This window comes from Octodon degus, unplaced genomic scaffold, assembly GCF_000260255.1.
Source record: "Octodon degus isolate 3935 unplaced genomic scaffold, OctDeg1.0 scaffold00035, whole genome shotgun sequence".
In the NCBI taxonomy this organism is placed as follows: domain Eukaryota; kingdom Metazoa; phylum Chordata; class Mammalia; order Rodentia; family Octodontidae; genus Octodon; species Octodon degus.
This window is the reverse complement of record NW_004524611.1, coordinates 7,605,353-7,631,321: the sequence shown is the minus strand read 5'-3', so window position 1 is coordinate 7,631,321 and position 25,969 is coordinate 7,605,353. Positions and strand designations below refer to the sequence as shown.

The 25,969-nt window shown below is 42.1% G+C and overlaps 1 protein-coding gene across 2 annotated transcripts in view; it reads right to left on the bottom strand.

The window, feature by feature from the left end:
* Positions 1 to 25,969, bottom strand: part of LOC101592786 (S-adenosyl-L-methionine-dependent tRNA 4-demethylwyosine synthase) — a 203,784-nt gene that overhangs the window by 15,686 nt on the left and 162,129 nt on the right. Inside the window, exons 14-15 of one of the 2 annotated variants that reach the window (XM_023714441.1) lie at positions 20,821 to 20,931; positions 11,155 to 11,322 (exon numbers count right to left, since the gene is read on the bottom strand). In XM_023714441.1, coding sequence (XP_023570209.1) covers positions 11,155 to 11,322; positions 20,821 to 20,931 — 279 coding nt within the window. The remainder of the gene's footprint in view (positions 1 to 11,154; positions 11,323 to 20,820; positions 20,932 to 25,969) is intronic. The other variant, XM_023714443.1, reaches the window with a different exon arrangement.

Below are 25,969 nucleotides of genomic sequence, written 5' to 3'. Positions count from 1 at the left end.
CTCCTCCATCTAGAAGCTAAGCATCACAGCCAAATGCCAGAACTCTTCCGGAGAAATATTAAAAATAATTTGCAAAAGCATTTCACCACAGTAATTAAGGATGATTTGCATGTGGTTCAGCAAACGGTGATGGCAAGATCACTGCACTGTAAATGCACTCTGGGGATGAAGAGGATCATAATGGAATCTCCAGAGGCTATTTCACACTGTGAAAACCTTGCAAATTTTATGCAAGGTCTTTAAAGGTCATCCACATGTAAATATTAACCAATGCTTGCAATTCCTCTAAGAATCATTATTATTTCTAAGATTCATTTTGGGAAGGTGGGTATGGCACTGAATGTGGGGAGCAGCTGAAATCGGTGTTGTCACTTGTGTGGGACTAAAGCAGGTCCAGTCCCAGAACACGGAGCACCCGAGGCAAGCCACGTGAACAAGCTCTTCCAGCGCTGAGAACACGGGGCCTCAACAAAAGCCAGGTAAGCAAGTAGGTTAGCAAAGGAGTTTCAACTGAGCTCAATCTCCCGAGTAGATAAGTAAGTGTGGTGAATTGTTGAGCAGTTCTTTTTCTCCCATCAGGAGAGGGGGCTCCACCTGACCTCAGCTTTCTGTGTTCTGATTCTTCATTTCTTCATCCTTCACCTCCCCAACCACCACCCTGGGCAGTGGGAGGAGGATTCAAGAGCTGTGCTGGATGCGGCAAGTACACGTCCCAATCCCCGCCTGGACAAATGAGTGAAAACTCGTTTCAAAATAATAATTTCAGACAGACAGGCAGGCAGGCAGGTCATCTTAGGTTTTATGCCACATAGTACCTTGAATCTGAAGGTATATAAAAGTTTGGAAATGGATAAAGAAATTCAACAATTTGGGAATCTTCAATATTCTATTTTATGGCAATGTTATTTTTGCACATCAACTTTATTAGAATCAGGCAAGTATGATACAATACATAAGAGATATGTATGAATAGGTATAAGTTTCCTGCTATAAGAACACAGAATGGTGAATGACAAAAGGATTTAACAATCAGCAAGTCACTAATGACTTATAAAATAGCAAACTCAGCACAGTACATATTTATTGATACATGAATGAGTGAATGAAGAAGCCAAGAATGTAAGTAGGTACCAAAACTAGCAGGGAAAATGGAACGTGTCTGATTTCAGAAGATAAAGTAGACTAAGGAAAGTAGAAGAAGGTGGAGAGACTATAAATGCACAAAACACTGCCTACTCTGGGAGGCTCCAAGACGACCATCCTAGTGTTCCTGTTAAATGACCACCCAAAACCATGAACAGAGACTTCCCTCATCCTCTGTGGTCAGCAAATACTGAGTAGGAACCCAGAGCCCTCCAACACCTGGCTGTCACAGGTCAGAGGCCTGCTCACGCCTTCCCCTAGCTGTGGTGCCATGCAGACTACATGGAAACTGAGCCTTCACTCTGACTCCGCAGGAACAAGGTGCTTCTCCCTAGCATGTTTGAGTGATGTCAGGGGAAAGCCAGTGGAGGGCTAGGGCTGCAGACACCACCCACTGGCATACGGCCCAGCTCCCACCACCACCACCTGCAACGACAGTGGAAGCACTGCTGGAAGCAGTGAAGAGATGACTTGACCTTTCTCATAACAGAGGCAGCAGAGGAGCCTGAGGAGAGCCCAAATCCCTGCCCTCTCCTGACAGCCACAGGCACCCCTCCTGGGGGAGAGCAAGAAGCTGGGAGAGGAGCCTCAACCTCTACCCAGAAAAAGTCCAGTGACAGCCTCCCATCCTGCCCCACTAGTGTAATGTCAAAGTCTGTTAAAAAAAGATTTAAGTCTGACCCACAGTCCCATAGCAGAGCAACCAAATGACCAGGATACAGCCAAAAGACACCAGATATACCAAGAAATTGGAAAATCCCTTTTTTTTGGGCGGTACCAGGGATTGAACTCAGGACCTTGTGCTTGCCAGGCAAGCACTTATTCTACTGAGCTATCTACCTGGCCCTGAAAAATCCCACTTTGAATGGAAAAAATAATCAAAAGTCACCAATGTCAAGAGACATGTGTTAATTACCTGACAGGTGTTAAGGCAGCCATATGTTTTAATGAGCAATTACAAACACCTAAAGTAAGTAAAAAGTTAAAAAAAAATGAATCAAATGGAAAATTTAAACTAAAGAATATAATAGCTAAAATAATAAAACTCAAGGGACTCATGACATGAGACAGAATCCATGAACCTGTAACAAAAGGTCGAACATCGGTGTCATCAGGATCCCAAAAGAGATGAGGAAGAGGTGGGGCTATAATAATGAAGAAACCAGAGTTGAAATTTTCCCAAATATGGAAAAGACAAAACCTAGCAATTTGTGAAAATGACCATATTCATCAAACAACCAAAGCAAAGAAATCCAAGTTAAAGAAATATGGGCCAGGACACATTGTAATCAAACTTCTGAAAACCAAAAGTTTCAAATTTTGAAAGCAACGAGAGAGGAAACAACACCTTAACTATAGGAGAAAAAGAAACTACAGAGGATTTTTTTTTTTTTTTTAAATCAGATACCAAGGAAGCCAGAAGTTCTGAAAGAAGAAAACTGTCACTGTAGAATTTTTTTTTTTTAAATCCAGCAAAAATAACCTTCAGGAATGAAGAGGGAACCAAAAACTGCCAGATGAAGGAAAACTAAGAAGACTGGCTGTCATCAAATTGACTAAAAGAATTTAAAGGAAATTCTTCAAACAGATGGGGAAGATTCAAAGGAAATTTGGACCACTGAGAAGAAAAAAATACAGAGAGTAAAAATGAATATAATAAATAAATTTTTTCTTCTCAAATTTTCATTATAAATTTTACTTAACGGATAAAGCAAAAATGTATTACTCCATGCAGTTCTGAATATATGTATAGGGAATATTTAACATATTATAAATAAGGGAAAGAGATATAAAAGTTTTTTATATTTCATGCAAATAGTAAAATGCTGACACTAGTAGCCTGGTGTGTGTGTGTTTGTGTGTGTGTGTGTGTGTGTGTGTGTGTGTGTATGTATGTATGTATAAAATGAAATCCAGAGCAACCACAACAAATTCTATGAAGAGACACATTCTTAGCAACATTACAGATAACATTGAATTCTAAAATAGAACAAATTTTAAAAGTGTGATTTAATTATATGTTGTCTCTAAGAAACTCACTACAAATCTAATGATATAGACAGGTTGAAAGTAAAGCAATGGAAATGATGTAACATGTAGACATTAATCAAAAGAAAGTGGAAGTAGCCATGTCACTGCCGATGACAGTATGCTCCACGGCAAAAAGAATACTAGGGAGGAAGAGGGATGACATCACATAATGGAAGAACGGGCAAATCTACCAGGAGATGCTAAACTCTTGAATGTGTATGAACGAATAGCGCTGCTTAACATGTGAAGCAAAACCTACCACACTGTAAGAAGACCTAGAGAAATCTATGATTCCAGTTTGGAGACTTCAACATTCTTCTTTCAACAATTGACAGGACTATATAGATACTCACAAAGGGGACCAAGAAAACTCAACACTATAACCAACAGAAAATAGTTAAGACACTGGCTGGACACTCACTCAAATACTGCAGAATATACTTTCTTTGCCAACACATGAAAAGCTTTTACCAAGATGGACCCTAAGTCTAGAACACAAACCTCAACACATTTAAAAATACTGAAATCAGTTTGTTCTTTGACCATCACAGAATCAAACTAGAAATCAGTAACAGAAATAACAGAAAATCTCTAAATACCAGGCAACAAAAGGACAAACTACTGAATAATTCCTGAGCAAGAAAGAAAGAAAACAATTGACAATGAAAAGGAATATAAAATGGATCAAAACTTGTGGGACACAGCTAGAGCAGAGCTAAGGGAACATTTGCAGCAATATATCGTACCTTAAAAGACAGCGTAAGTCAATAATTTACACTCTCATTCTGAGAAGCTACAAAAAAGCAAAGAAGCCTAACACATACACACAGAAAGAAGGGAATAACAAAAGAAACCAGGTATCAAAATTGAAATAAAAAAGAATGAAATCAATGAAAGAAGAAGCTGACTCTTTGAAAAGACGATAACCTTGCAGTAAGACTGATAAGGACAAAAAGAAGCAAATTATAACCAATTCAGAAATGAGATCCTGTGCAAACATCAATAAAAAGTGAGGTAATACTATGGAAAAAAATGAAAACAGAAGACAAACAACAACAAATGAAGCATTAACCTCTTTCCATAGATCAGCAGAAATCCACAGTACAGTTGTCCAAACCATCCTGCTTACATGCATAGATAAATCTCTTCCCCCCTGCCTCAATCTCCTGTCCTTCTGTCATCTCAGTAATTCCTTTCTTTTGAACAGGTTCATTCCATTTTCACAGTATCTAGCATACCCTTCTGATTTTATTTACTCTTTCAGGTTCTTATACTAGGGAGACAATATGATGTTTGCACATGTGGGTCTGATGTATTTCACTTAAGAGTATGTTCTCTAGTTGCATCCATTTATTGATAAAAGCTTCAATTTTATCCTTACAAACTGAGTAATACTCCACTGTGTAAAAATACCACATCCTCTTTATCCATTCCTCAGCTGATGGGCATATGGGTCACTTCCAAGATTTAGCTATGACAAACTGCACTGCTATAAACATGGGTGCACATATATCACTGTGGTAGGATATTTTCAGTTCTTCTGAAAAAGTACCCAGGAGGGGAATAGCTGGGTTGAATGGGACTTCCAATCCTAGCTTTTTGAAGACTCCTCACACTGATTTCCATAGTGGTTGTACCAGTCTGTACTCCCATCAACAGTGGAGAGGGGTTCCTTTTCCCCTACAGCCCCACCAACATGTTATTAGCTGACTCTTTGATGATAGCCATTCTTTCTGGGGTGAGATGGAATCTCAAGTGTTGTTTCAATTTGCATTTCTTGAATAACCCATGATGTTGAACATTTTTTCATATATTTATTTGTTATTTGTATTTCTTTATCAGAAAACTACATGTTCATCTCAGATGCCCAGTTTTGGATTGGGTCTTTGAATTTTGGGGGTCTGATTTTTTTTTAACTCTTTATATGTTCTAGATAGAAGGCCTTTAATACCATGAACAATTTACTGACACAGATTTGACAATTTGAATGAAATAGACTCATTCTTTGAATGCTCAAATGACAACAACTTACATCAAAAGAAAGGGAATTTGAACAGCCCTGTGACTAGTCAAAAAGTTAAATTAGTAATTTAAGATCTCCCCCAAAAGGTATAAAATCTCCCCCAAAAGGTATCTGTCAGCTCCGAGAGCCTCATTAGAGAATTCTACTGTACATTTAAGGAACAAACACCAGTTATGCACAGTCCTTTAAAGAAAACAAATTATTCTGTGATGGCAAAACATCACAAACCAGTACAAAGAGCAAACTAGAGATCAATATCCTTTAGGAATACAAAAATTAAAGTCCTTTAAGGAAACATTAGCAAATAGAATTCACCAATATATAGAAAAGCATTATATACTATAGGTGGGGTTAAATGAATGTATCCCATCATAATACTGGTTTAAAAAAAAAAAAAAAGAACAAGAAAAAGAAAAAACACATGCTCACCTGGAGACTGCCTGCTAGAGCTTTATAAACAGGGCTTAAAAATAGCATGTAATCTCCCTCCCACCTCGCTCTGGGACAGAACCCAGAGCCTCTATGCTAAGCTACATCCACAGCCCTTTTTATTTTTAAAAGTTTAAACACAGTTTCACTAAGTTGCGGGGTTTGACTTGACCTTGTGATTCTCCTGCCTCAGCCTCCCAGAGTGCTGGGCTCACAGGTGTACAGCACCAGAACCAGCTACATGTATACAAGTATCTCTTGCAATTTATAAGAGTCTCTCATGGACCTACAAGCCATTCGTTTGAAATGCCATCATCAAGAAGAATAAGGTCTCTCTCTCTGACTGCACACAAGGACTAAACGTACTGTTGATGATTCCCAGCTCACAAACACAGCTGGCCTAGTCTCATTTATTGTAGACAGTCTTTTACATCTTTTCCTTCTGTGACTCTAGGCCGAAGTCACCATTCCCTTTAAAAATCCCCAAACCCCATGGGCTCAGCTCTCCCCTTACCACTAGACATTAAAAAAATGAAAAGAAACCTCTACAGTCCTACTTGCTGTGGAAGATGTTTTCCTGTCCTGTGAAACACTCCACAGACTAATAAAAGTGGCTCCTAGGATGGAGCTAAAATCTCAAGCCCCTGGAATCCTAGTTTCAGGACCAGGAACTACAGAGACTGAGGTCAAGCATGAAGGACGCTGAGCATCAAATTTCAAAACAAAACTAAAACAGTAAAGAATCTCAAAAAGCAAAAGTGGCAGTCAAGACCCATGATGTCTTCAATCCTACCAACTCCTTAAGCCCTTTACAGCCCTCCTCACTGGCAGTCGGAGACAGACCCAAGCCTGCTTCCAGCCTGCTTGTCATTCAGCCTTCAATAAAGCACTCACTTCTTGTAAAACCCAGCGCTATGAGCCGGCTTCCATGCACACCAGGCAGCAAGCACTGCTCAGCATCAGTACCAGTTAAGAAGAAGCACTGAATTAAATCTACAACGATGCAAAGCTTTAGAAATAAAGGAAAGCTTCCTCAACTTAGTAAAGAACATGTAAATAAATAAATAACTATCCACATCCCTACAGCTGACATCACATGAAATAGTGAGAAAATAAATGATTTCTCCTACAGCCAGGAAGAAAACCGTAGGAATGGCCATCGAGCTCAGGCAATCTATGAAGTACTGAAAGTGCTGGTCAGCACAATAAGTGACAAAGGGATATAACAGCATATCAACTGGAAAGAGGAAATAAGACTGCCCCTGTTTGCAGATGACTCAATGGTCTCTGCAGAATATCCCAGGAAAATTATCAGAAGCAAAAACAAGACAAAACAAACCAAAGCCACCCCAACAAACCTCAGATAAACGATATCAGCAAGTTTGCAGAATACAAGATCAAAATATAAAAAACAATCCTATTTCTGCATACTAGAAGGGAACAAATGAAAACAGTATCATTTATAATTGCTCAAAAACAACTTAGATATAAATTTAACAAAACATGTTAGGACTTGTACCCTGAAAACTACAGAATGCTGATTAAAGAAACTAAAGAGCTAAATAAATGGAGAGAAAGAGTGTGTTCTTAACATGCAAATTATGGCACATTGTGATATTACTTAAAATGTATTAGCACAGCCAACTATAAAATTAATGACAATGCCAAATGCTAGAGAGGAGGCAGAGAAGCTGAATTTTTCACACATTGCTGGTGAGAATGTAAAATGGCACAGTCAAAACAAACTACTGACACACACAGTTAAGTGAGATGAATTCTATGGAAATTATGCTGAGTGAAACAAATGTCAATCTCAAAAGGCTGCATACTTCATAGGTCTGTTTATGCCATTGTACAGATGACGAACTGGGAGGAGGAGGACAGATCAGTGGCCATCAGAAGCTAGGGCCAGCCAAGGGTGAGTGGACTGGCCTACAGAGGAGCGGCCTGAGAATAACCTTGATCACAGAAGTTTTCTTCCATTCATCCTGGGGATGGAGCCCAGGACCTCACACACGTGAAATCTCTAAGGCCAAGGAACTGTGCCACTGCCACTTTTTGGTTGTGGTATCACATACTGTAGTTGGGTTGCACACTACCACTTGGGAAAGCGAGGTGAAGGGGACAGGATAGCTCTACTGTCTGCAATTTCCTATCAATGTTTACAACTTTTTTTTTTTTTTTGCGGAACCAGGGATTGAACTCAGGCCCTTGCACTTGCCAGGGAAGCACTTATTCCACTGAGCTATCTCCCCAGCCCCAACTATTTTAAAATAAAGACTTAGATGTAGCCTTCCTGTGTAGCTGTCCTGGTACAGCACTCAGGAAGCAGGCCTTCAGTGAGGGTGTGACCTGCACCATCTTTAGGAAGCCCTACAATGACCAGCAGAAACTGAGCCACATTCTGAGAAGAGCGAACAGCTGCCAGGTGATTCCAGCCTCTCCAGGTTAAGGTGATCTGCCCCAGATTTCGAGTCCAAAGACAGAGCCAATGGACCAAGTAAAGAATTTGTACCTTCCTAAAACATACCTATTTCCATTTTTTCACTAAACACTATCAAGAGTAGAGAGTGGGACATGATTAGAAAACTATGAAAGTTGCATACATTGATAACAACAAGAAGATGCTTTGGGAAATACGTAACTGGAGATAGGCGTGGTAGCATACAGGAGGATCCAAGCTTGAGCCCAGCCTGGGTAATTTAGCAACTTGGTGAGCCCTCTTCTCAAATTAAAAAATATATATTAATAATAACAGTAACAATAAAATAATAATAATGGCTGAAGATGCAGCTCAGTTACATTGAGCTCAGTTACACAAGGCCCCTAAGCTCAATCCTTCAGTATTTCCTCCCCTAAAAAAAAAAAAAAAAAAAAATCACACTTGGAAATAATCAAATGAGATCTTTATAACACATTGAGTGGGTCCCTATATTGTTTCCTCACAGTGCTGACTACCCAACTGTGAGACCAAAACACCCCAGGGGCACTGCAGGATGTCTTACATTTTGGTGGGAAAAACAGTGATGCTGAACATCTGTCAGGTACTACACAAGCTACTAGCTTGAGACAGGTCACAGCTGCAGTCTAAGGTTGTCCTACATTTGCAGAGTCAGAACTAGAACTATTAGGTATTTCTTCTGACCTACAGTTCTCATGAAACAAATTAGTGACGTGCAGAGGCACCATGAATGAGAAAGTTTGGGGCCATGTATTCCAGGGTGTGGCTGGTGTTTCCCTAATCTACTTCAAGCATCCTGGAATACACAGCCTGAACATCTCTCTCACTTTACACATTGCAAGCACAACCTCTCTCCATCTGGATTCCATCTACAATCTTATGAGAACAGGATGCCCAGGTAGCAGCCTACTTGTTTGCTCTTTACTCACATGACCATCTTTGGAAAGCTGCACTCTCCAATGCTGCTAGACAGCCACTTCCCTACCTAAAACCCTTCACTGCCTCCCATGTCCCGCAGAAACATTTCAGATGCCATTCAGTGCTCTCTGTGACCCTTCCCTAGCCTAATGCTCCCTTCCTTGTCACCCCTCTGGCCTCCTGCTGCCCAAACCCCAGTGGTTCTGCCAGTGGACCTCTGTGCTTCTCCAAGGCGTCTGCGCATGCCGTTTTCCTCCTAATGTTCCTCCTCCCTGGGATCCCAGTGACCAGCAGCTCCTCCATGAAGCCTTTCCTGGCAGCTCTCACACCACTTCTGGGCAGTTTTCTCACCTGTGTTATCTTTCTGTTAGACCATGTTTGAAGGCAGGGGCCATATTTTATCCATCTTTTTTTTTTTTTTGCAGGACCAGGGATTGAACTTAGGCCCTTGTGCTTGCCATGCAAGTGCTTATTTATTGAGCTATCTCCCTGGCCCCTCAACTCATCATTTTTAATAACCAGAGCAGCACCAGACACACATGTATGGTCAACAGGGATTATGCAAAACAGTGATGCACTCTCTCAGGCTCTCCTCTGTTCTTGTTTCTTTATGATTTATTTTGGTAAATTCAATCTCTTTGTAGCTACTTTTAATACTTCAAATCCCAGGTCCCTGATGTTCCCAGAACACATCCTCCTTAAATGGTTAAGTCTGTGACAGACAGATATACAAAATCTACCCATAATCGAAGTACAAGGCCTTTTTGCCTTATACTTGTTTGAAATTAGAGTTTATGAAATTTTAATCAAGTGATTCCTGTATTATTAAATATCATTAACTTGAGAAGTTGATGGGGAAGCCACTTATGTTACTGGGGGTAAGGAAAGAGGTCTTTCAGCGCTCAAGTTACGGCCTGACTTTGTCAACATGAAAAGCATTTAGCTAAGTAGACAACATGGCTCATTCTTGACCTTACTACTTTTTGGTATTAACTGTTCGTGTGGTACAGCTCACATAACATAACATGGCCTTTAACAGAGTCATGAAGCTGTACAGGTAGCCAGCACCACTATACAATTCTAGAACACGCGCATACCCACTGGCAGTCACTTCCAGTCTGTTCTTCCTCCAGCCTCTGGAAACACCAACCTACTTCCTACCTCTATGGGTTTTCCTACTCTGTTTCCTATAAATGCAACCATACAATATATGGCTTTCTATATCTGGTATTTTTCACCTAAAACTATATTTTCAAGGTTTATCCATGTCCATTACTTTCTTTCTTTCTTTTTTTTTTTTTAATGTATTTAGTGCAGGGTCTACAGGGTCTCACTGTGCAGATCAGACTCGTAGTGATCCTCCTGTTTTCAGCTTCCCAAGCGCTGGGATTACAGGCACGTGCCATCACACCCAGCCTCATTCTCTGTCTCAGGTCACCCCAGGGCCAGGGCTGGCCTGGCATGGGGATCAAACACCACTGCCCAAAAGCCATGTTATTTCTCTGTCAGTATTTCAGCAAGGACAGAACTGTTACGGCAGCTTCATGGACACTGGTACTGTGCTAAGGGTCTTTTCTTCTTACTTTAGCACCCTATCTTTAGCATATACTGCATTTTTTCTTTGCTAGGCATTTCTTACTTTAAAAAGACACTAGATTAGGGTATTTGTTCTGACAAATAAAAGTACTAAGGGGAAAGCAGAAATAGTATTACAATCCCAAACGAAATTCTCCAGATGCCAAAACTCAAAACAATCTGAAACTTGATAAATACCTCAATATTTTTTCTGACAACCAGAATCTCATATGGGGGTTGTTTACTACTTCAGCCTTTCCTTGTCATCCCAGGGATGGACTAGGGGTTACTGCAAGGGTATTCTAGTTTTGTTTTTAGCATGTACCTCTAAAATTTACAAACCAGAAAGCACTCTAAGATGTCTATATGAGGACTAAAAACAGCAGCAATTTTCCCCAGAGGAATTTATGAACCTTAGAAACAGAATTTAGGGTTTTTTCTTTTTACAACTTTGCTAATGTTTATTTTAGGACACATAGTAGAAAAGCTGAGAATCACCATAATAAAGTGAGGAGAAAGTAAATTTATAAACAGAAGAAAGGATCAGACGTATGCACGTCGATGTCACTTTTACCTTTTTGTGCGCTATCAGGAGGCAGTTGGAATGTTCGTGCTCACATGCAATTTCGTAGTCAGGGATCAGACCCACCAGCTCACGGACGAAGCGGACGACCTCCTCATGCCAGGGCACATTGGCCATGGTGAGGCTGCTTGCGGAGCTTTCCCCACAGTAGGTGACACCCTGTGGGAACATCACAACGATCAGGGATGGTTACAGATGCACTTGAATGTCACAAAGAATTCACAGCCAGAAAGTCTTCAAGGTCATCTAACCTAAGTCAAGCCAACCCATATTTTGAAATAAAAAGGGTGGTAAAAATTGCAGAGGGGACCATACAAGGTGTTAGTGACAGCAGCAGGGGACCCAGGCCAAGGAGCAGCTGTGTTTTGTGCTGTGTGACACCCACTGACATCTAGGCACTCCAACAGATTGGCACCAACAGCGTATCTTTCCATGCAGAGCCAGTGCTGCACTGTAACAGATTAATTCTAAAGGACTTACAGTCCCATGGTACAGTGATGGCAAAGCTCCTAGAGCTCTCAATGACAAAACAGCCTGCTGCAGCACAGGCGCTACAGGTTTGCTACCACTGCCCTAGTAAGTAAATACACTCATAAATAAGAATGAATGAGGGCCGGCGAGATAGCTCAGCAGACGGAGCACCTGCTTAGGCAAGCGCAGTGACTGGGGTTTGATCCCAGGTACCACATGCTGTGCTGGCCCTGCCACCGGGTGCACTGCGCCAGCCACCAAAACCAGGTGTGGTGGCACAGGCCTTGTAATCCTAGCACTGTGAAGGCTGAAAACAGGAGAATCACTATGAGTAGGAGCTGCATAGTGAGACCCTATACCAAATACATTTAAAAAAAAAAAAAAAAGTGAAATGAGAAGAAAGATTTGTACTAATAGCATCTGGACAGGATATCCTTCCTGTCTGCATCTTATACTACAGATAACCACTAAGAAGATAACAATGCACAATGCATTAATTATTGAAACTGTCCTATTAATCAGTTTTGAAACTGTCTCATTGCTATTTGTTTCTCAATAAAATAAAAAAACATTTTTAAAAAAGTGAATGAACACATTCTCCAATATAACTGAGATCCAGGCTGTCATGCTTTAGACACCCATAAAAATTCACTAACCAATAACTGACTGGCAAACAAGGCAAGCTGCCCTCCCCAGGGTAAGTGAGATTGAGACTGTTGTACTTCCTATCCCTTTTCTGTAAAGGGTCAAATAGGAACCCCTGTGAGATTATTCTTTAGGGAGATCACTTTGTGATGCCCTTTGAGGATGAATATATATATATATATATATATATATATAATCATATTGCACACATACATACATACATACATACATACACACACTTACCCTGCCAATCCAGGAATTCCTATGCAATCAACTGCAATAAGATAAGCTGGTTTCTAACTTTTCTGAACTCTGCCTGACAACCTAGGCATATCTCAAAAGTTTCATAACAATTCTTTGCTTGATGAATGACATAATGACAGATGAATAATTTTCTAATAATAAGAGGTATCTCAGTTCTGTGGACTCTTCAAATACTCCCAAGTCAAAAATTTTTGACAAGTGGTTTGACTGTCTTCTAGGTAGTTAAAAATTAAATAAAAAGGTATGCAGCACTCATACAGTGTCTGTCTGTCTGTCTCTCTCTCTCTCCCCCCTCCATTCCTCCCTCCTTCCGTCTCTTTCACACACACATACATAGACTGGAAGGGGCAGAATGGCATTAAAAAAAAAAAAAAAAAAGAGCACTGTGCAGTGACCCTGACCCACAGATGGCGGAGCTGGGACTTGGCTGAAGACTCTGATGAGCTCTGAGATGCGCTACTGCAGATGGCTGTTCACAAAGATGCCTGGTACACTGAACTGAGATGGGCTTTGCTGAATACAAACTACCCACAGCCGGCCTAATTACAATAAACAAGAAAATCTTCCCCATTTGCCCACTGATTAACAGAATTCATTAAACCAGGATTAATTTTAGGTGACTTTTTAAGAAAGTAAATAATAACATAGTTCAAAATACCATTAAGGGGGCTGGTGAGATGGTTCAGTGGTCTAAAGCACCTACTTAGAACAAGCTTAGCAAAGCACAGGGACCGCGGTTCAATCCCCCAGCACCACATGCCAGCCAGCCCCGCCCCCTGGTGGGCTGAGCTGGCCACACACACACACACACACACACACACACACACACACACAAATAAATAAATAAATAAATGAATTTAAAAAAAATACCATTAAGAACGCATGGCTGAGACTGGGAATGCGGCTGAGCAGCACAGCGCCTGCCTGGCAAGCACAAGGCCCTGAGTTCGATTCCTAGTACCCCATGCCCCACCCAAAAAAGAAAGTATTGTTGAAAAACTCACAAATACATAAACAAACAGGAAGATGATTTATTGCTAAGTTATAAAATGCACTTAGCTTCAATTTAAATACTGCTTATGTTATATGAATTATACAATCACGCAATAGCTCTTTCAAAGGAATTTCTTTAATATTTAAAAAGTTCACCAAAGCATGGAGATTTCAGATAAAATTGTATAGTCGTGACAATGACTGTTGAAAATGTTGTAATACTTTATTATTCAGCAATAATAAATCATGAAACATTAAGGGAGGTTTGGTTTGAAAATACTGTTAAGAAAATGAATGCCACTCTCACCATTAGGCCTTCACAGCGTACTTCTCCTGACAATCTTGGATGCTTTATAATTTATAAGGCCCTTCTGCACAGAAGTTGTCATTTTATTCAGACAAAACCCTCTGAGATAAGCAGCACTGGCCCAGCCAGCTCTGCACTGTGACAGAAATGCTCTGGGCATAAATGGCCTCTGGGAAAGGAGGTAGCAGGTCACCTGCTGAGGGCATCAGTGGCTCCTGACTGTCAAGGTCTGCCAGCCGCCCAGCTTTGCCACCTCTCTTCCGCCTGTCCTCTGGGCCGCTGGTGGCTCCGCTTTACTCCTGAGCGCAGCTGAGCCTGAGTTACCTAAAACCACTCAGTTTTCTTTCTGCTACATCATGGCTGTCTGCCACCTTGCCCGCTGTCACCCCACTTAACAGCCCTCAGCCAGGAATGAAGAAAATAAATGGGTGCAGCATGGAGCTCAAAGAACAGTCACTCACTCCAGCAGCTATGGGCTGGGGAGTGACAAGCAGACCTGAAGCTATGAGAACAGGACCGTAACACACGACCCACACCCGGCAACCTGGTGGCTTTTGGATGCATCTCACTGCTCTAGGAGACAAAAGCCAAGCAAGTCCTGCTTCAACGGCCGCTTGGAAAGTCTGCCATGGGATTCACGTCCCGGGAAGAGCAGGATTTCCAGTCTATTTGATATTCCACTCAACCTGAATGGATGTCAAGAAATTTCTAATAGTTTTTGTCCCCTGTAGTTTGATGTCTAAAGAAATACTTAATGGAATAGTTTTTGGCAACATATCCAAAACATGTCACTCCTTTAACCCCAAACTGCTTCAACAACTTCCCTCCAAAACCAGCTGCAGCGTCTCCACACAGCATGTGAAACCATTTTGCCTTTCTCTGTGGCCTTCTTCTAACCAGGAATTCATGACCCTTGCTTGGCCCCCACATCCACAAGGGGCCTCAGAGCTGGTGGCCGCGTCACCAGGACACCTTACCCCGCAGGCCTTGGTAGCCCTGGGGCACCAGCGGGGGGCTGTGGCTACCCTCAGAGCTTCCAGCCTGGGCTCCGTGAGCCCAAGACCCAGCCCTACTGTTCTGCACCCAGCGACCCCCAGAGCTCTTTCGGCATGCGCTTGCATTTGTATCGCTCCACAGTTCCTGCTCTTTCCTGACTATGAACCAAATGCTAGGCAGGCCTTGCGCACCGCTGCGTCAGGGAACTCCAGCAAGGCTCCTTGTGTGGAGAAAGGCTGCACTATGCAGGACAATCACTTTGCAAGGTGCGTGCTGCGAAGACTGAGCACTGCAGACAGTCACAACGCTACAGAAAGCAGGTGAAATCATTTGACAACAAATAATTACTGAGCACTTACTGTTCTCGCTGTGCAACGTGAGACAGAGAACACAATGACAGCATTTCACTTACAAAGGGATTGTGTTATTAAAGTTTTCAGCAAAGCAGATGTTTGTAATATAAAACACATCTTCACAAACAAGCAAGCAAATGACAGTTAAGAGACTCAGGCTAGCAAAGAAAAGCCCACTTAAGCCTAATGAAGCTAAAATACATGTTAATTTACAGGGAATATAACAAAAATAGTTTATAGGACTGGCAAGGAAAGAAAAGAGGAAATCAATATAATAAAGAAATTGCTTCTTTTGGTTTAGTTTCAATGAATGTGCTTAATGGAAAGTGATCTCAACATTTACTGAACACAGGAATAGGTTACCCCAATTCTCAAAACAAACCTCTTAAATAGATGCTATTATTCTAATTTTTATGTTGCACTATTGAGAAAATGTAGGCTCAAGGAAATTAAGCAATCCATCCAAGGCTCCATCCCCACATTTTAAAAATGCATCAAAACCCCTCTTGCAATTCCCCATCTGAGACTGCAGGCCAGGCAGGCCAAGAGGGTCCCCTGGTCCCCCACATACACACAGCACCACGCCTACACCGACGTTTCCCTTCTTGATCCCAGGGTGTTACTACCGTGACTTCCACAACCAAAGTCAGGGTGATGCTTTTCCTTGAAGATCACAAATAGGATAGAAAAAGAAAGTGGGAAGAGGATGAACAAAGGCTGACAAAGTTTCCTAGCAAGCTCCTAATCCTACAACCACACTATATTAGAGCTAGAAGTTTCCTAGCAAGCTCCTAACCCTACCACCATGCTAGATTAGAGCCAGAAGTTTCCTAGCAAGCTCCTAACCCTACCACCATGCTAGATTAGAGCTGGAAGTTTCCTAGCAAGCTCCTAATCCTACCACCACGCTAGATTAGAGCTAGAAGATGAAAAGGACAGAAAGAAGTCGAAAAGACATACAAGTGAGAAACTTAAAAGTATATTTAATGATCTGTAAACAGCTCGGTACAATATTCTGAATACACATGTATGTTCTGTTCCTATTTAAGTAATAAGAAGCAACACAACTAAAATACACAAAAGACTGTACCAGCCTCATGTTTGCTTCCCCAGGGAGCCTGAGGCATGTCATAGCCTTGGACCCCCTTGTATTACTAACCACACATCTCTGGCGCAGTTCTAGGACATTGAGGAACCATTAGATTTGGACTTCAGATCCCTTTGAGGTTGAAAGGGAGACTGGGGAAGGCTTTTCCCTTTTCACCAAAAGAACAGGGAAAGAACAAGTCTCGCAGGTGCTGGTTAATCTGGTAGGTGGGCAGCCTTTTCCCTACTCCAGCCTGTCACTGCAGGCCAAAGGGCACAGGCCTCCTCTAGGCCCAGGGCCCTCCCGCACCTGCAGAGGACCGCCAGGACGATCGCCTTTCTGCTCCCCTAAGGGTTCTCCTTGCAGACCTGACACATCAGCTGTGTTCTCAAGGCATGTTTTCCCGACCACATTCACTTCTGTGTGTTTATTTTTGGAGAGATTTCAGGTTATCTTAGCCTCCCATATTGCTAGTTCTCATCAATTTTTTTTTTTTTTTTTGGAAGGGACTTACTACTTTTAAAATGCCCCCATTTTAGAAAAATTTAAACTTAGTAAGATAACAAAAAGATGAGACTTTATTTTTATTTATTTATTTATTTATGTGTGTGTGTGTGTGTGTCCCCATTTTAGAAAAATTTAAACTTAGTAAGATAACAAAAAGATGAGACTTTATTTTTATTTATTTATTTATTTATGTGTGTGTGTGTGTGTGTGTGTGTGTGTGTGTGGCCAGCTCAGCCCACCAGGGGGCGGGGCTGGCTGGCATGTGGTGCTGGGGGATTGAACTGCGGTCCCTGTGCTTTGCTAAGCTTGTTCTAAGTTAAGTAGGTGCTTTAGACCACTGAGCCATCTCACCAGCCCAAGATGAGACTTTAGACATTAAGAAGTTTCATTCTGTTGAGCAGGAAAACATGACTTTGCCTTTTACTGCTTTCCACTCTTTACTTTAACACACCCTCCCCTTATGCTTCCTGAGACGGAGCCCAGGAAAGAGCTCTATCACTAAGCTACATGCACAGCCCTATTTCAGTCTTTTCAACTATAAAACTAATGCATGCTCTTTATAATGACTGGTAAATACAAAATTATGAAAACTAAAATTTTTCAGTCTTTCTTTCCCTGTCTCCCAAATAGAATACTATTAGCGACTGAATACCCATCCTTCCATACTTTCCTGTGTATTTATGAATCTATGCAGTTGAAAACATAATCATGAATTTTACTCTATAACTTGTCTTTTAGTAGTATAAGACATCTCTTTTGCTACTTCATTTCAAAAGGAAGACACTTCATTAACTTGCTGGACAGAGGAGAAGTGAAGTAACAAAGCACGTGCTCTGCTCCTCGGATGGAGCAGGTACTGACACCGCATGGCACTGCCACCCCAGCTGCCTATGGAAGCCGGGCTGGGCATGACCACACTTTTCCCTAAAATGACCCAGACTATTACCTATTACACTCCACTTCATTATGAAGAACACTTTACACTGTGTTCTGATTACACATTTCTCTGAGCATTTTCAATTATTAAATCTCTCAAAATAGCTCATTTTATTTTTGTAGACTCTGCCTATTCAACAAGATATTTATCTCTTAAATAACGTGCCTTGGCAATTATTTTTATCTCCAGCCATTTAACAAGAGCTGGCACATGACGAGGGCTCACAAATATTACTGAATGTGGAAATAAAACAGTAAGGTGAGAAACTTGCTGGGGAAAAGCCATGCTTTTATAACATCCTAAGAGGTGGACAAAGGCTATTTGCTGTTAATGTTAACAGTTCGCGAAACTTGAAAAAAAAAAAAAAGCCCACCACAGAATTATCCTATTTACAAAATAGCCACCTTCCTTCAAAGTATACTTTTTTCTGATCATAAAATACCTTTTCCACTATAAAAGGGAGTGACAGAGATGGAAGGAGATGGAAGAAAAAAAGGTGACCAAGACATCAGCCAAGTTGCTTTACAATAATCGAGGTTTTATTGTAACATAATTTGAGGCAGCATTCTTTAATAGCTAAATCATAAATTAAAAGACCACTAATCTCTGATGCTGGCAAGGTTTTCTTAAACTGGGACATATATTTCCAGATGTATTTGTATCTTTGCATCATTAAATCTCTTGCCAAGAGTAACCACTTGAAATTAAAAGCAATGTCAAAAGAAAAGAGTGTGTTCGGCGGAGCAGAGAGGCGGCGACGCGCGGAGAGCAGTATCATCGCCCTTCCCACCTCCGAGCAGAGACCCCAACTGAGGTGTAAAATTCTGAAACATCCTCTCACAGAACAGAGAGACTGTAAAACCACACGGGGAAAAGGCAGTCCTTGCTCTTAGAGTCGGGGCGCACCTTTCTGTCTCTTGCTTGCTGTGTGGGTACTTTGGCCCCCCACGCACCCCAGTGCCAGGCCAGCGGCCTGCTAACCCTCTACAGCTCTGACCGCCATCTCGCGCGGTGATTCCATCCCTAGCTCATCCCCAAGCTCCGTGCTCTACAACCTATGGCCTCGTGCAGCCTATACCTGGATATTTAAAAGACAACTCAAATCTAACATGGCCACGTGGGTCCCTTACGTTCTCTCCCCAAACGTGCCCCATTTTCTCTATCTCGGTACACAGCCCCACCTTCCACATGACGCTATTCCCAATGCCTCTCGTCTCCCACGCACACACCTGAGCTTCCAAGGCACCCTGTTGGCACCATTTCCAAAACTGACCCTAAACTCCCCAGCTGTAGCACTCCAGTTTAGTTTTTTTGTTTTTTTTATTCTATCATTTTTATTCTATGAATTTAGTACTATTTTATTTAAACTGTATTTTTGAGTCAGGACCCAAATGAGGCATATACATTGAAATTTTTCTTCATTTTTTTAGTCTATCTTCCATTCACACTTATTTATTTTGTTAAAGGAAATGGGTCTGCTCGCCAGCTGCAGCCCTTCACATCCGCTGGGCTGAAGCGGACAGCCCCTCCTCGCCCGTCTCCCGGCCACCACTGCCCTCTGCTGTCCATTCGCGACGCAGCAGCAGGGGGCGCCGTCAAAGCCCCAGCGCAGAGCCCCCAGGGCTCAACGCTGCCACCTAGAAGTCTCCCTGCTCAGCTGAGTTCAAAATCCTCGGCTCGCATCCTTGCTTGAAAGGCCTAGCAAACCGTCCCCCTCCCGCGTCTCTGCTTCATCAGGCCCCTGCCAGCCTCGCGGGCGCGACTTGGACGCCCTCCGCACCACGGCGTCCGCGGGCTCTCAGCCCTAGCCTGGGTGTGGCCTGGCACCTCGGCATTCCGCAGCCAGGGCGCCCACAAAAGTCAGCTTCTCAGGAAAACCTTCCACAAGATCCAGCAGAACCACATGTGCATTTCCCCTCTGGCCCAGAGATGGCACTTACAGAGATCCGCGGGCAACATCGGGGCGAAGCGAGCGACGCTATTGGCCTCCTAATAGAGTACACTGGGCATCACCAAGGAAATGGTCTTGGGATGCGCACACGCCGAATCTGGATCTAACTACTCCTCTCCAGGGAAGGGCCAGGGAGTAAGCAAGGGACAAAGCTGACACCCGCACGGCCACCATAGATGATTTGTCTTATTATTCCATCTTACTCACTTTTGTCCCTACCTCCTCACCCTCCCTTTTACAGTCATTTCTTTTAACAAAATAAGTGTGAATGGAAGATAGACCAAAAAAAAGTTTAAAAAAATTACAATGTATGCCCCTCATTTGGGTCCTGATTCAAAAATACAGTTTAAATAAATAGTACTAAATTCATAGAATAAAAATGATAAAAAAACCAAAATTTGAAATCTCTGTGTTCTAATAGTTTGTAGGCATGGGCCTCGGAGGGTGAGAGTCTTAAAGGGTACGTATCTTTTAGAGGTGCAAGCCAGCACTGCTGTGACAGGTGACACAGTGTGGTGACACAATCAGTAGGGAGAGCAGGAAGGGGGCGGGCCACTGCTGACCGAAACCGGCCGGCAGGCTGCGGCGCAGCTGGGGCAGGGCTCGCGGGGCCAGCTCCGCCCACTCACAGCTTGCTGACTGCTAAAGCTGAGTGGCCGCTGGATGGGCCGGGGCTCCTCGGCCCGTCCATCTGCTGCTGTAATGTTGCGACTTCTTCACTAAATTTATTTAAAAGTCAACCAGGTCCTCATTACAACACTTTTATTTCTCAGTTTAACGTCACTGTGTAGAATTATTCATCATTTTGTGTTGTCTGACTAAAGCCAAGCTCTCCAAGAGCAAAAGCTCCCTCTTCTTTACTGATATTATCAGCACTCACTTCGCAACAATGCTGAACGAATAAGAAAATAGCATGCGGAGGGGCTCCTTGGAGGGGTTTTGTTTGGTCTGATAGGGGGCGGGGGGACTGAGATTAAACCTCCCATCTTCTCACTGAACTATCCCCTGAGCTACACCTCCACCCTTTTGGTTTTTGAGACGGGGTCTTGAGAGTTGTGGCTTCCTTTACAGCTGGAATAGTACCTCATCGCTTCACAGCCAGCGAAGTCAGGGCAAGGCTTGGCCAAGCCCAGCCACAGGGCTTACCTTGACTTCGATGAAGTCGGGACTCCCCAGGGACACCAGCTCGGCGTAGGCCTGAAGCTCGTCCACGTTCCAGGACTTCACGAGCGTCAGTCTGTAGACAGTGCGCTGCCTCTACAATGAAAGGAAGGTCAACTTTAGTAGCAATCTCTGTGGAAGTCACCTAGTAAGGGAATTCTCAAACTTTTCCAATCCACGGAGAACCCAGGGCAGGTGAACCCCAGAATAAGCTTAGGTAAATGAAGTTACATTTGAGGGACAGATGAAAACAAGATGCGAACATGAAAGAAGGTTCTCATACACCTTATAAAGGCATAGGTGTTAAGATGTCTTTTCTGTCCCTCACCACACCTAACGCTGCATTAGGTTCCCAGTGGTTTTGTGATAGACACACCCAATTCAATTCAGTAAAAAGCGGTAAACTGATGAAATGGCTTTAGGCTGTGAGAAAATTAATTCAAACAACCTTTAGGCTTTTGGGTAAGGACCACTCAAGCTGTTAGTGACAAGAATAACTACTGTTGCCTTCGCTTCCTGCTTTCTACTTATTTAATAACCTCCTGGTGTTAAACACATTATGGACTACCAAGGGTCCCATTTGTTCACCATGTACCCAAAAGATGTACCCACTTTCCAAAAAGCTTACAATCTTCAACTTTGCAGCTCCTGCCCAAGGCTCAAAAGAAATAGTTTAGAGATACATAGACTTACTGAAAAAAAAAAAAAAAATCTCACAACAAAATTATTGATAGCTTGGGCCACAGAGATAGCTCAGCAGGTAAGCACAAGGACCCGGGTTCAATCCCCGTACCACAGTGCTGGCCCCACCCTGGGTGTACTGAGCCAGCCACCAAGACAGGGCATGGTGGTGCATGCCTGTAATCTCAGTGCTGAGGAGGTTGAAACAGGAGGATTGCTGAGTCCAAGCTACGTAGCAAGACCACGTACCAAACACATAAAATCAAAATTATTGATAGCTTAATATCTAAAGTATGAGCCTCTCCTGAGTGAAGCCAGAAGTGTGACTTGCTTGTAACAGGCAGAAAATGGCAAAGGCGACAGGGTGTAGGGAGCTAACTCCCAGGGAAATGGTAAGGCCCAATATATTTCAGAGAAAAGCAAAGTGAAGACTGAACAAAAAGACTAATCTCTTTACTACCAGACACATGTCCATTTGCAGTCAGTACACCTAACAACCCAGGGCCTTCACACTAAGCTATGTCCTCGCCCCTTTTTATGTTTAATTTTAAGACATGGTCTCACTAAAGTGCTAAGTTACCCAGACTAGGCTCAAAGTTGAGGTTTTCCTGCCTCAGCCTCCCAGATCGTTGAGATTGCAGACATTTGCTCCATGATGCCTGGCTTTTTATGTTTGAAATCTTTCATAGTAAATAAAGAGAAGAAAAAAGAGAAAACATTTGAGAACTGTAATGAAGAATATCTAGCAGGTACATCACAAAATAATGTTTACCAAGAATATTTGCTCACATATACTCAAAAGTTCCTTTGGAAATGTATTAGACAATGCAAGAAAAGAAATAAATATTCTGGGCTCCCTGCACATAGCTAGAATTATTCTAAGGCTAAATAGGGAGAGGGAGAAGGGGGGGAGAAAGAAGGGAGGGAAGAAGGGAGGGAGGGAGGGAGGGATGGACAGACAGCAAGAGACTGAGACACACAGAGAGAAAGAGAGACAGAGAGAGTGACAGAAACAGAGAGGCAGAGGAAAAAAACTACAAACCAATCTCATTTTTTTTTTTTTTCTGGAACTGGGGAATTGAACTCAGGCCCTTGTACTTGCCAGGGAAGTGCTTATTCTACTGAGCCATCTCCCTGGCCCCTCCAATCTGATTTTTACATATGCAAAAATCTTAGGGACAACTTAGAAAATAAAATTCAGCACTATTTTAAAAATTATAAGAATATAGAGATGATGCAACATGGGGTGACAGGCAGGGTAACACAGTTCATCATGCTAATAATTCAACACAGAAAAACCATCACCTTCAATAGCTATCCAAAAGTATTTGATATATGTAGTGTAAAAGCCAACCCAGTTTTTTAAAGTAGAAAAGAAATTTTAAAAACCCAGTAAATTCAAACATTAAAAAACATACCGTTAATGTAAAGAAAAACATCTTCTAGTCAATAGTCCATGAAACTCATAATGGCTTTTAAAAAGTTACTCCAATTTAGTCAAGACTATAGAGGAACATTCATGGTATTATTTTTTTTATTTTAACACTTTCTGCAAGTTACAGTGAAAGCAAGAAGGCCAGGATAAGAATTACTGGAAAGTATACAAGAAACATTCAGTTACAAGGTAATACAACTGGCTTTTTTTTTTTTTTTTTTACAACTGGCTTCTTGAAAACTTAACATCATCAGGTAAAAAATTAAGAGTCAAAGAAATTAAGAGTCAGAGAATGGTTCAAATGAAAGTGAGCTGGGACCACAATGAATTCCAAGCCATGCAATCTTGGGGACTTTACCCAAGATTAAAAGTGTTAAGCCATGTGGCCGCTAGAATCAGCGTGAAGGCAAAAAATCCTACCAAGTGGTAGCTATTATATGTCAGCCATAATTGATGACAAAATACAAGGCAAAGAATATTTGACTTACAATTATAAAATACATCTACCAAAACCTAGAGATGAACCTATGAAATAACTTGCCTTACAGTAAATAAAATAAGCTCTTCTGAGAGAGCTAAAGAACACCTGGCCTACATGGAGAGCCATGGTGGATTTATAAATAGAGCATCATCCCAATTGGGGTTGAACAATACTTTGAAAAAATAAACTAGCAGTGACACAATAAACACAACAGCAGGAGTGAGCAAGCTGCGCTCACGGCGTGCGCGTGACTATCGTCCTCACTTCCCAGGTAGGAATCGGAGGCAGAAGCGATAGGCCATTGCCAACACCCTCAGCTGGGATGGCAATGCACACACATGGAAATCCTGAGAACCATGGCAAGCGGAGAGGAGGGCCGCAGGGGGCAAGAGCACTAGAGCGGCCACCGTTGTGAGGCAGCCATCACCAGAGGCCGCGCCCACGGGGTCGGAGCCACTTCTTTATCTAAAGACAGGGGTCCTGGCTGGAGTGGTGGGGTTTGCATTTTTTGTCTGTGCTTAAAAATTATATCAACAGAATCATATGTTCAGTCATGTCTGGCTTCTATCAATAATGTCTTCATGAAATTTGAACTTGTTGCCACGTCCTGGGATTTGTTTGCTTTCTTTGTTAGTAGTAGTCCATTCATGATAATACAACAATTTATTCAGCCACTCTCTGGTGGTAAAAACTGGGATTATTTCTAGATTTCAGCTATTACCAAAAAACTGCTGTTGTCTCGTATAATGTTAAAGAGTTTAATTCTGACTGTTCAAGGAAATTATATAAAATGCTATTATGACAGATATAAAGATATAGATATTAGAGACAGATAGATAGATAGATAGATAGACAGACAGACAGACAGACAGACAGACAGACAGACAGACAGACAGATAGATAGATAGATAGATACTGGGAATTAAATCTGGGGCCTTTGCACTGACCTACATCACCAGCTCTTGCTTTGAAGCAGGCTCTTGCTAAACCACTAAGTTGCCCAGGCTAGATTTGAATTTGTGGTCTTCCTACCTCGGCCTCCCAGATGTCAGGCTCACAGGCATGTGTCATCATGCCCAGCCTGTGACACGTATTCTTCTGCACCTGTCCTCTATCAGTGAATCTGATGTTTGCAAGTCTCTCATGCTATTTACTGCCCCTTACAACCCCACTGCGTAAGTGTAAGGAGCCCCACACCCCCCGTGCCCACTTGAGGTCTCTCACATAACATGCTGCGAGCACCACTGTACTCGTCTCATGATGCAGAAGCACACCATTTTCTAGGTCTGACCTAAGGACAAAAACCTTGGACCATAAGACAACGCATGCATCCAATTGTAGCATACATCAGACTGACTTCCAAACATTTTCTCACACTTTCAGCTGCTAGATACCAGAGTTCTAGGTGTTCCTCATCCCCAACAACACTTAATGTTTCTACTCTCTATATGTAAGCCACTCTTGCACTGCTGGACTCTGCCTTGCCCGATTATTCATGAAGCTGAGTGGGTTTGCATTGAGTTTCTGGCCTTTTGCACCTCTACATTGGTCAAGTACACGTTCTAGCGTCTACAGTAGCTTTCTACTGGCTGTCTTTTCTGCTGATTCTCAACAAATCTGTCATGTTTTCTAGCACTAGCAGAAGAGCTGTTATAAAGGTATTAAAAATATTTTCATCTACTTTATAGTTTTCTTTTCCCATTGTATTCAATAAAATTCTTAACACTAATTTGTTATTCATTTCTTTCAAGATTAGTGTTTATATCTATTTAAAGAATTTTTCCAAGTACCAAGAACATAAAGATGATGTATTTTTCTAGAAATTTTGTCATTTAGTGTTTCACATTTGTATCCAAAATCCACAGAATTTTGATTTTGTATCCAAAATCCACCAAAATCCAAAGCTGGTTTCTGTGTTAAACTTATTTCCATGTGGATATTCCATTGTAATAAATACAATAAAGTCATGGAAGAGCCTACTTCAGTTGTTTTGTTTTCCTGTTCAGTGCTATTGATTCAACTGTTTAGCCTTATCCCAATGTCACACTGCTTGATAATAAGCAGTTTATGGCCACCAGAGTTGGTGGTTCTCAAACGGAGGCAATTCTGCACCACAGGGGCAGTGCGCTACAATGCTGTCATGTCTTTACATAGATTATTCTTACGGCCACATCTGCAGACTAGTTTTGCTTTCCACAAGTGGAGGTGCTACTGACACCTAGTGGGCAGAGGCCAGGCTGCTCCTGAACATCTCGCCATCACAGGACACTTCTGGCGCCTTTCCTATGCAGACCCATTCAACCTAAAATGCCAGCAGTCCCCAAACTGAGAGACTGTAGTAAATCAAATCTTATCCTGTATCCTGTCCCTTTTCAAGAGTGTCATGGCCCTCGGCCTACCCTACCATTTCAAAATCAGCTTATGAACTTCCACAAGCATGCATGATGCTATGATTTTCACTGAGGTGGAATTAAATCAGTATACACTGAGAATTAGAATTCTCACCACTAGAATACAAGGTGAGACAAAAATTTATA